Raw genomic sequence first — 11,701 nt, 5'->3', positions numbered from 1 at the left:
AAAAATTGACGATGAACTTATTGCTAGTTTAGAGTTTGAAAAAAAATATTGGCGAAATGTGTTAACTAGAGTTGTTGCAATTATAGTATCATTGACATCTAGAGGATTGCCAATGAGAGGACATAATGAATGCTTTGGATCACTACATAACGGAAATTTCATGAGAGAATTAGAGCTTATTGCTCAGTTTGATCCTTTTTTATCAAAACATATAGCACAGTATGGAAATTCCGGAAGAGGTAAAGTTTCTTATCTTTCATCTACTACTTATTATGAAGTTATACATATCACGAAGAACAAAATAATGAAAACAATAATTAATAAAGTTATAGATGCTAAGTATTTTTCAATTGTTGTAGATTCTACACCTGACATAAGTCATACCGACTGTCGCGGTCGTTATCGCAACAACCGCGGCTGCTCTATTCTCGTCCGCGATAACGCGACTGGAATGGGTCGCGCGGCGACCGGTCCGGCCGGCGACCGGAGACAGGCAGTCTAGTCTGAACAACAGTCGCCGGACGTGCACTTTTATTGCTATTATTTATTCACATCGAGATAATAAAGAGTGTTTCCGACGTTACAAACGTGTCGTTTATTCATATCTCATTCCGACACCTACACGACCAATTGTCTTTGATATATAGATATGTTTTAAATGGAACTCCTGTGGAAAGATTCATATAATTTATTCCTAACACTGGACATAAAAGCAAAGAAACTGCTGATACGGTACTTAATGCAGTACATGAACATGGGTTAGATATTAAAAACTGTAGGGGACAATCATACGACAATGCCTCTAACATGTCAGGCAAATACAGTGGTTTGCAAGCAAGAATTAAAGAAGTTTCTCCTTTGCAGAATACGCACCTTGCTCTGCTCACTCCTTAAACCTGGTTGGTGAGTGTGCTGCTGATAGTTCTCAAGAATCCACAGCATTTTTTTGTCTTATGCAAAATATCTATGTATTTTTCTCTTCTTTTACTAGTCGTTGGGCAACTTTTATTTCTCACACATCAACAAATGTCACACTTAAAAGAAAATCGGATACTCGTTGGTCTGCTAGATATGATATGTGTTTCAGCCTTTTAAAAAATTGGGATTCTATAATAACATCTCTTATCAACATTAGTGATTCTACATCTGAAAAAGCTATAACCAAAAATGAAGCAAAAGGACTTTATCTGCATTTAATTAAATTGGAAACTGCAATTTTAGTTTTATTCTGGAGTGATGTACTTGAACGATTTAACCTTATAAACAAGAAACTTCAATCCATTTCAATAGATTTAATAACTGTGTCAAATTAATATAGTTCTTTGATTAATTATGTTAAACAGTTGAGAAGTACAAATATGTTTGAACAATATGAAAAAAAAGCTTTATTATTATCAAATGTTAAAGAGTATGATGAAAGTAGAAAAAAGAAAAGAAAACTTGCTCATGATGAAACAAGCAAAAATGAAATATTTCAAGATTCCAGAACTAAATTTCGAGTAAATACTTATATTGAAATTGTTGATCGCTTAACATCTGAATTAGAAAGAAGAAAAATTGCATACGATGAAATAAATAATAATTTTGGGTTTTTATTTAACTTAACTAAATCAAGTTCTGTTGAACTGATAAATTGTACTAATTATCTACATAAAAAGTATACAAATGACCTACCTAGTTCTTTTGCAAATGAATGTCTCCATTTTAAAGGCTATTTAATATCTAAATCAAAAACTGAACCCATGACTATACTTGAAATGCAACAATTTATTATTGAAAATAAAGTTCAAGAGGTTTTTCCATACATAGAAATTGCAACCAGAATGTTCTTGAGTATTCCAGCAAGTAACTGTTCTGCAGAAAGGTCATTTTCTGCATTAAAACGCATTAAAAACTATTTGAGATCCAAATTAAATGAAGAGTTGCTAAATGATTACGCCATATTACATATAGAAGCAGAGCTCGTAAAAAACATCGAATTTGATGAAGTAATTGACAAGTTTGCTTCAACAAAAGCCAGAAAAAATTCATCTAGTATAAGGTTTTAATAAAATATTTGTGTATATATAAATTTATAAATGTATAATGTTTCTATTGTTTATTATAAGTTACTGACAGTCGTATTTTGAAAACCTTTTTAAGAATAGGTCACAATTGCAGTCAAATGTTAGACGATTTGTCCAGTTAAAATTGACATTTTTTTTTTTGTATATATACTAGTTGAGTAGTGGGGGGGGGGGGGGGGGGTAAAAAAACTGCCCCGTGGCGAAAAAATGTGTAATCCGCCACTGGTGATGTGGTAGATAAAACCTTACGCTTGATGTACAGTGATGATCCAATTCCTTCATATGGCCAGTGCTCTCATACTCCTTCATGAATGTGACATACGCATCTCTAAGGCCCTCATCTTTTTGTAGCCTGCGCTCAACGTTTAGAAATCTTGATGTAGCCATCAACAAGTCAATGGGTCCTGATGATTCAAAGGACGGGTCTGCCAGCAATGGCACGAATTCGTCGGGTACTTGCCACCCCCTGTTTGTATTTGGACATGCCGGAAGATCTTCAACTATCGTCGGTAATACATGACAGATTAATTCTATACCAAACACCTTAACCCGGGATTCAATCTTAAGCGTAACGCTCGTAGACGAACGTGTGCGGCTCGCACCTATACCACTAATAGGTACGCTTGTTTTGCTACGAGGTAGCTTCAGCAGATTAACAATTTTCTTGGAAAAAAAATTGATCTGTGACCCACTGTCCAGAATGCACCTACATCTTTTTTTTTTATATATTATATTATATCTATTTATTTTCTACAATTTATGCTTTAATTACTATAGTTGTACAGGTATATCTATTTATATATTTATGTTTTTGAATTATAGTCAGATATGTCACAATTTCTTACGAAATACCTAAAATATTATAAAAATTATAAATGTATATCAACCTAGCTCTTAATTATACTCCATCATCACCGATAAGAGGTTATCCTCAGCGGTGAGATGGGCCATCTAACCATATTGTATATATAATCATCAAATTCTTATCAAAATTGTATCTTTCTCTTGGCCAATAAATATTATTATTATTATTATTATAATTATTATTATTGCCTTTTGACGCCTTGTTGATCTGATACCATGACCATAGCGGTTGCTAGGAAAACATGGCCTCCTCGCGCGCTTGCAACCAATGTCGTAGCCGATGACAGTGGTCGCTTTAGAGACCCACTGTCCATCCTTAGATTTTGCTCGCTGTCACCCGCTGTTTCCTTATTATCTACCCTTTGTTCCTTATCAGACACATGAAGTAGCGTGTTATGTTTACGTCACACTCACGACAAGAGTACATCGACATGCACTTGTTCGCCATATGCCTTGGTGATAAGCAATCGAAACACCGTGACGCTTTTCGTACGAATGTGAGTCGATCAGACACTGACATCTGTTTAAATTTCTCACAATGAAATATTTTATGCTTCTCCGAACAACAAGGACAACATTCACTTTCACCTGCAGCAAACAGTGACCTTTTTCCGGAAGATGGAGTGTTTTTATGTGTTGTGTTGGTAGGTGTTTTTCCTCCGCTACTCGGAAATGCCTCAGAACTTTCCTGAGCCACACATCTACTTGCCAAAAATGCTGCTACCTCAGAGAATTTTGGAAGACTGGTATTTTTCTGATGCAGCACTCACCCGTGAGCCGTGCTCTTGTCAAGCTTGCTAATTATAATTGTCACAAGCCACGCGTCCCAATGCTCGACAGGTTGGTTGAGTGCTAGCATCTATAGTTCTAGCATCTATTGGAATATTGCTGAAACATTTTTGCGATTTTAAAGACTTTAACAGAGCAGATAAGGCACTGTTAGTAATATTATTTGTGACTGCCCATTTAGTAATCAATTTAATTATTGAATCTTCATTATCATTAAAAAAACTAAAATTATTTAGGTCCTCATCAGAATCATCACTATCAGAAACAGCATTAGATAATATGTTATTATCTTCAATACATTGTATGAATGAAGAAAAATCAAGTGTATCTGAAATTAAATTAGATCCTCGACTTTCATCACTAACAATATTATTACTAACTATTATGCCTTGATTTTGATGTACAGTTGTATCATTTCTAGATAAATTTGGATGTGGAGAAGTTCTATAAACATCAATAACTTCAACTTCTTCTAAAAATCTACGTAGTTTGGTAGACAGACTATTAGAAATTCGATGAGACATAATATTTATTAATGTTTAAATAATAACTATAAAATCCTTTTAAAAATGGTAATTAGGCTAATTAAATTATAATAGTTTAACATATTATCTAAGACCTAAATAAATTATAGATATAATGTAATATAACAAATTTAAGTAAAACGTATATGTATTAGTATTATTTTAAAAATATGTTGGATGTACCTTTTTGTAAATAATACCTACATACACTGAATACAATTGATTGTGAATTCTGCTGAGTACAAAAATATATTCACAATAATTTACATTGAGGTTAACCTGCAAAATGTTTAAATAATTATATACCTAATTTAAAAAATATATATTAAACAAGTAAATATATTATTAACAGGGCTAAGAAAATAAGAAATTATTCGTTTTGTTTTTCAAATATTTAATATTAATTTAAATTTTTTCAAGACACACACAAATCGCGGATATAACTCACTAAAGATATTTAAACTATTAAGAAAAAAAACCATGCTATTGCATACAAATCCTACCTAGACCTGATTATTAAGTAAGGTAGGTAGGTACTTACCATAAGACCGACAACTGTCAACACTCAACTGGCAACAATAATAAAGGCACTGCTGTCTACGGTTGACTATTTGAGTAATTTAACGGATTAAAATTTTAAATGAAATAATAATTTTAATATTATTGTCAATTGATACTTTATTAGGTAATACACAGGACACAACTATTACAAAAATTAATAGCATTTATTTAACAATATTAAATAGTGTACACGCGCGCTGACTCCCAGACTAGTCGGTCATTGGTGGCTGGCCGAATAAGAATAAGAACAAGCTGCAAACATTGCGATCATTGCGATCTAATAAGAAATTAATAATATCGTTCGGAAATTTTGGTTATTTTTATCTTATTTACAAAATTTAATTTTACGGCTCTCGCGACTCGCACTCGACGTCTTATCGTATAAGTTATAGTTGTTGCAATACCACGAATTAAGATATACAGGATACGAAACAAACTTGTGATAAGTAAAAACCCGCACCTTCTCACGTTGCGGCTAGACTACTAGCGCGATCTCCAGACATACTCAGTTAATTTAATCTCCCGCTCATTTTTAATTACGAATTAAAGAATTAATGAAAAAACATTAAAATATAATATTATATTATAATTATATATTATAGAAAATATTATCTTCGTGTTTTTAATTGTTCAATCCCGAATATGCCTATTATTTTCCCTCGAAATTTAAATAAAATAATGACAGATTGATATTGGTTGTATGCGCCGAAGCCACTCCTTCGAATAATGCGGTTGGCGGCAACGACTCGCGGGGTGATGGGAAAGGGAAGGAAACCCAAAATATAACAAATTAATTATTTAATAATATAAATATAGGTAATTAACATATAGCGTATACCGTTATAATAATAATAATAACAATTATGCGGGAAAGTCCGCGGAATAATAGTAATAATAATTAAAAAGAATCACAACAGTGGATTCTTTTTACATTAGTAAATATACACCTACAATAATGATAAAAAATTAAACCTGGACTGCTGCTACATCGCGGAGACGGAAAAATCCACGAACAGGATTGAACTTTTCAGGAACCAAGCTAGCCTCGGTGGTTGGCGAAATACGGTCACAGCTTACAACACGCGTGATATCCAAAGGCGCAAAGGCGGCAGCACAACGATTTAGCAACAACGAAAACGCGTTGTCCGCGCACGCAGTTTTATCGCAACACAGCGCAAGGCGGAGAGCAGACTCGACGATACGTCGAGCTCGACCGCCTGGAGAAGAGACAGACTTTGGCCCGCGACAGGTAGCCAACGGCCAGCAATCCAGTGATGGATGGCAGAGGGGGGGGGGGAAGCAACTTTATCGAGGAGCTTCCCCGTCCGACACGGCGCTGCGATAAGATACGTCGCGTCCGTGCTCGAACATTGGTATTGGGTGCCTATATTATATTTTGTTTATTGTTATAAGTTTATCGCTTTACTTGAAAGTATCACACAAATACACAAAATTAATTTTAATTATTTGCCATGCCTCGTTTGGACAAATGTTGTGTTGATAATTGTATAGGAACATCTAAATCAAGGTTTTGTATTCCTACAATTTCACATGGTAATTGGGAAAGGTCATTGGGAAAATCTTTAAATAAGAGATCTAGAATATCTGGTATTAAAAATATTGAAGGGAATACCTGTATCTCCAATGCAGCTCAACTAGTCCACCTTAAGTCTAAAGGATTCTTAATTCATCCGGATAGTATTTTTTTTATTTTAGTAAGACTCATTGAAACATCATTTGCAATTAATACCAATAGTTCAAATGCTTTTGATGATACGGTTGAACATTTCTTTAACAATAACTACACAATCCCTTTTCCATGTAATGAACATAAGTTTGAAATTATTGAATATATTTTCATATCATATTTGACGATGAGAATGAGGCAGTTCACTTTTATGCATAATAAAGAAAAGAAGACAACAAATAAAGTGAAGAAAAAGTTATCAAAATTATCGGCAAATTAATTGAATTACCTGTAACTTTGATATATTTATTATTATTTATATGAATTGTCTATACATTTTTAATTTATAATTCATAATATATGTATTTGTATACAATATTAAACTTAAAATATATGATTTTGTAGTATTTTTAACTTGATAGTGGATTTTGTCATTTCAGTTAAAAATATTGTCAAAAAAATCCATTTTACATATTATATTTTATTAGTTCCTTATTCTACCAGTATCATTTGTAAGCGCTAGGTGTCTTGCCGCAAGATGAGAAGGTCCGAGCTTCAAAATATTATTGATAAGGCACATCGTTTCGTATCCTGTATATCTTAACCCTTTCAGTCCCGAATTTTTTTTTTTAGGTAAAAAAATTTTTCTCTTCATATTTTTATTTTATATATTCTATAAATAAGTTACTATTAAAATTTTAAATTTTTCGCACTACCCCTTCCCAAAAAATTTGTGATGTACATTATAATGTACAATGGGACTAGCCGTCATAAAAAATAAAAAAAAAATTATTATTACAAATGTATATTTATAAATTTAAAAATTAAAACAATACCTTATAACAGTCATTAAAAATTAAAATAATAGCTTATACCTCATAGCTATTAAAAATATAAAGTAAAATAAAATATCAAATACAAAGTTAATTGTGAAAATCAAAAAAACAGTTATTTTTTGACGTAAAACATAAATGAACGTTACATTTTACACAATTTACGTGTGTTCTTCCTTTGCAACCTTCATATTTACATCGCGTGGCTTCTTTTCTTCCATCAAGCTGTGGTAAGTGACCGATATTGTCATGCTGAATACTTGTTAAAGGACGCGAGTCTATTTTTTTTTTTTTTTTGAAGCGGTGAAAATAATTTTTCTTGAAGATTCGGGGATATGCGTGACGACGGGCGTCCTACTTTTCTCGAAGGCGTAATTACAGTTTTTCCCAAAAGTATCAATTCTTTAGCCAATCTCATCCTAAATCCAAGTAAATCTAATGTATCTTTCTTTTTGATTTTTAATTGTTTTGCGTCATTGACGTACTCTAACCACGAGTTACTTACTGCCATTTCAAACGCGTGGCTAACCATTCTGAGTGTCCATTTTTTTGATTTTATGAAACATCGATATAAGCTTACGAGCTGATCATGTTTATCTACACCACCCATCGTATTATTATAATGACCTACTATTTCCGGTCGGTCGATGTAGACATATTTTTTGTTTATTCTGTCCCACCTTTTTATTGTATCAACTTTTCCTGAGGCCACAACATTTGAACATAAATTTATGGGTTTATTGTCATACCATTTTACTAGTCCTAAATTTACGTCAGGAATGTCTGAACTTATTTCAAATGTTGTCCCCCTACCCATTTTTTTCATTTCTTTATCCGACAAAAATGGTGGATTGTTGAAACGATTCGTACGTATTGTACCAGTTGCGTAAATTTGTTTTTTTTTGCAAAGTGTAAAATAAATTGAACGATGTAAAAAAATTGTCCATAGTCAAATAATGACAATTTGGCTTCAGATTTTCCGTTAAACTTATAACAACTGCACCACCTACACCAAAAGTTTTTTTTAATCATCGTCGACTTCGATCATATTTCCTTGGTATAAAATTAAATTATATACTAAGCCACTTTGGCCGCATAATAGGTATGTTTTTATTCCCCAAGGATTTGGTTTACCTCGAATATACTGCTTTATCGATAAATGTCCCTTGAATGGAATCATTTGTTCATCAACCGATAAGTTTCTCTCTACTGGTATTTCTGAACATCTTTTTTTAATTATTTCAAAAAGAGGACGAATTTTAAAAAATTTATCATTGTTGTTTTTCGGAATCTCCATATTGTCTACAACGTGAAAATGTGTACGAAGACTAAAAAATCGGTTTCTGGGCATAGTTTCGGCAACTAAATTTATATAGGTATCTTTTTCCCAATACATGCGTACTCTAGGCATCTTCAAAGCACCCATAACCATATGTATTGCAATAAAGTCTCTAATTTCAGACGAAGTAGTAGGTTTGAATCGTGTGGAATTTTGTTGAGTAGCGTATAAATTAGTAAAATAGGCCATTTTATCAAATTCTTTATCATCAAAGTATTTTGAAAAATAATATATAGGATCATACAATAGGTTGGTGGTTCGGCTTCATTTAAATCATTTAAATTAATTGTAGGTGGGGTAAATGGTTTTTGCTGCCATTTAATTTGGTTTTTTTGTAAAGTGAAATATTTCGAATTACTAATAGAGTCAACGTTACCATTTTCCTCAATGTCTTCCGAATCGGATAAAACGAAATCCTCTTCTTCGTCAAACTCGGCTAGTAATTTATCAATTTCTTCCACATTTTCGTCAACATCACTGTCTTCTAAACCACTGAAATCCGACATGTCTGCATCGAGTAACTCGACTAATTCACGGTCCGTGAGGTTTTTACTCATTATAGAAATGTTTGATTTACTTATTGTTATATAAAAATTAATTTGTAACTATTTGTGTAAAATACGTACATGTAAACAAAAATGTATATTGAGTATGTTGCGTAAGGACTCACGACAAATACGTTCTGTACGAACTGTCAATAATAATATAATCGCATCTTCGTTATCATCGTGAGACGGCGAGTCCCGATGTACATTGCAATGTACATACATAGAATAGTATTCTATTTTTAAACTATTGATTGTATTGAAACGAAATTTGAAAAACAAATAAAGCAGTGTGTCAAGAACACAAAAAAAAAATTCCCAAGATGTTAGTGTTATCAGAATAATATTTATCAAAAAAAAATGTTATGGTAAAATGTACGTCAAAATATTTCAATTTTTTCTGCTTATAAACTTAATTATAGACAGTTGGTAACAGTGCTATAATAAATATATACCTATATTCGAATTCTCCGTATCATAACAAATTCATCGAAGTCAATACCATGTGTTTAACTCTTATCATTTAAAAATTAAAAATGATTGAAAAGTATGTACATTGTAATGTACAAGGGGACTGAAAGGGTTAATTCGTGTGCAATACCATGTATTAAGTAAGTAAACATAAACTATTTAGCAGCCCGTGACGGCTGGCGGGATAAGAAATAATAATTTACAGGAATTTTCAATATTATTATAGGTATTTATCTTTTTATTTATAAAATTGTTTTCTTCATGTGCGTCGTCATATCAAACGACAAACGGTTTTTCTGGTCGAGGCCGCCGTCTTTACAGTGCGGTTTACATAATATTATAAATATAATTTGTAATTCACTACAATCGTCCAATCTATTTCGGTATAGAAACGCCAAAACAATAAATTACGTTAATTCCGAATCGACAGACAAATTACAATTCAACAACTCACGACAACATATTATTGTATAATAATTATAGTCCTTATATATTATATTTTTATATAACTATAACAGGCCTTTTGTACAAATTTTGTGACGACACTATTTAACATTTTTCCAATTTCTTTTCACACATAAATGTTCTAAATACCCTCCTGAATGTCACCACGTCGCCCGATTTTTCATTTTATGTCTGAAGGGATGTATTATATTTAAAGGTTACGGTTTTTTATCCTGTAATTTAAATAATTTAGATAGAACTGATATACAGGAAGATTTTAAAATACACGAGCGAAGTCGAGTTATTCAGTAGTATATATAATAATATTAATAAAAAAAAAATAATAATACAATAAAATAAAATAAATATAATAAAAATATAATAAATATAATTAATATTATTAATACTATAATATTTACTATATTATAGTCGTTTCCTGGCTTCCATGGCTGGGAAGACAAATTGTAAAATTTCAGTTATTACACATACAACATAAAATGTATTAAATTACATCTATTTTACCATAATACCTAGTACCTATGATATTTGAATCTCTTTTCTCAAAGTAATTCAATATAAACACTTGTAACTTTTTATGTAAGTATGTAAACATCTAAGATTTAGAAAAATATGTCAACTGTCAAGTTAAATGAAAATGCTAGGACATAAAGTAAATCATTAATGTTATTCAAAACTGAAATAATAATTAATGAAAAAAATACAATTAAATTATCATTATTAATTTAAATTGGAAAAATGTTTATGTTATTACAAGTGGGTTATGCCATGCTTATGGTAAAAGTGTAAAAATAACAAATAATAAAAATATAAAATACAGTAAATTATAAAGTTCTTTTTACAATTCCATACGCCTAATTATACTGGTTTTAATATTTTTAAAGTTTCCATTATACCTACGTTAACCCTTTCAGTACTAGACCAGAATAAAATGCTAGTGTTATTTCCTACTAAACCACACATTTGTGTATACAAATCGTTATCGTTTTAAATCCTTATATTATTTTCTATTTTTGTATTTACTGAAAACTAACATGCACAAATGTGTGGTTTAGTTTTGTAAATTGATATAATTGAAACTAAATAAAATAGACATTTCAGACCTATACAACACGATTGTGTAGGTAACAAACTATATTTGGAAAAAAATTAAAAGTAATAATATCGAAACAAACCGATAATATTCTATTTATAATGAATTTTAATGGGTTTCTTAGGAACTACATATTTGTCGATAAGCCCAGACGTTTAATTATTTATCAATATTTTATTTTTAAACATGTTTCTGGTTTAGAATTAAGCAAAGAATATGGTAGATACTATGGTAATCGTGTATTTATATTCTATTATAAATAATCACGAATATGTTTAACCCACACGTATGTGTACGTTGGTTTTATAGTTTTATAGTATTTATTTTAGTTCGTTCACAACGCTGATCGTGTGTACTACTGTACGTATTTCTGATATTTTTTCAATGTGATTTTTTCGTGTATTAGTATCATTTTTATTATTATTTTTTTTTATTTTAAATTATTAAGGTTTATTTTATTATTAATT

General features: G+C 31.2%; 1 protein-coding gene and 1 pseudogene across 1 annotated transcript; one reads left to right on the top strand and one right to left on the bottom strand.

The window, feature by feature from the left end:
• Nucleotides 1-1,358: 1,358 nt before the first annotated feature.
• Nucleotides 1,359-2,048, top strand: LOC126551683 (uncharacterized). Its single transcript, XM_050205662.1, has one exon. It carries the CDS (start codon nucleotides 1,359-1,361, stop codon nucleotides 2,046-2,048), a length of 690 nt encoding a protein of 229 aa, XP_050061619.1.
• Nucleotides 2,049-7,448: 5,400 nt separating this feature from the next.
• On the bottom strand, nucleotides 7,449-9,220 carry LOC126551680 (piggyBac transposable element-derived protein 3-like; annotated as a pseudogene).
• Nucleotides 9,221-11,701: the final 2,481 nt, after the last annotated feature.

Source organism: Aphis gossypii, chromosome X (genome assembly GCF_020184175.1).
Source record: "Aphis gossypii isolate Hap1 chromosome X, ASM2018417v2, whole genome shotgun sequence".
Taxonomy (NCBI): domain Eukaryota; kingdom Metazoa; phylum Arthropoda; class Insecta; order Hemiptera; family Aphididae; genus Aphis; species Aphis gossypii.
Note: the sequence above shows the minus strand (reverse complement) of the source record. Positions and strands in the feature narration are given on the sequence as shown.

Excerpts from the sequence above, each read along its gene's own strand:
- LOC126551683 (XM_050205662.1), top strand. The coding sequence starts at position 1,359 with ATGTTTGAACAATATGAAAAAAAAGCTTTATTATTATCAAATGTTAAA.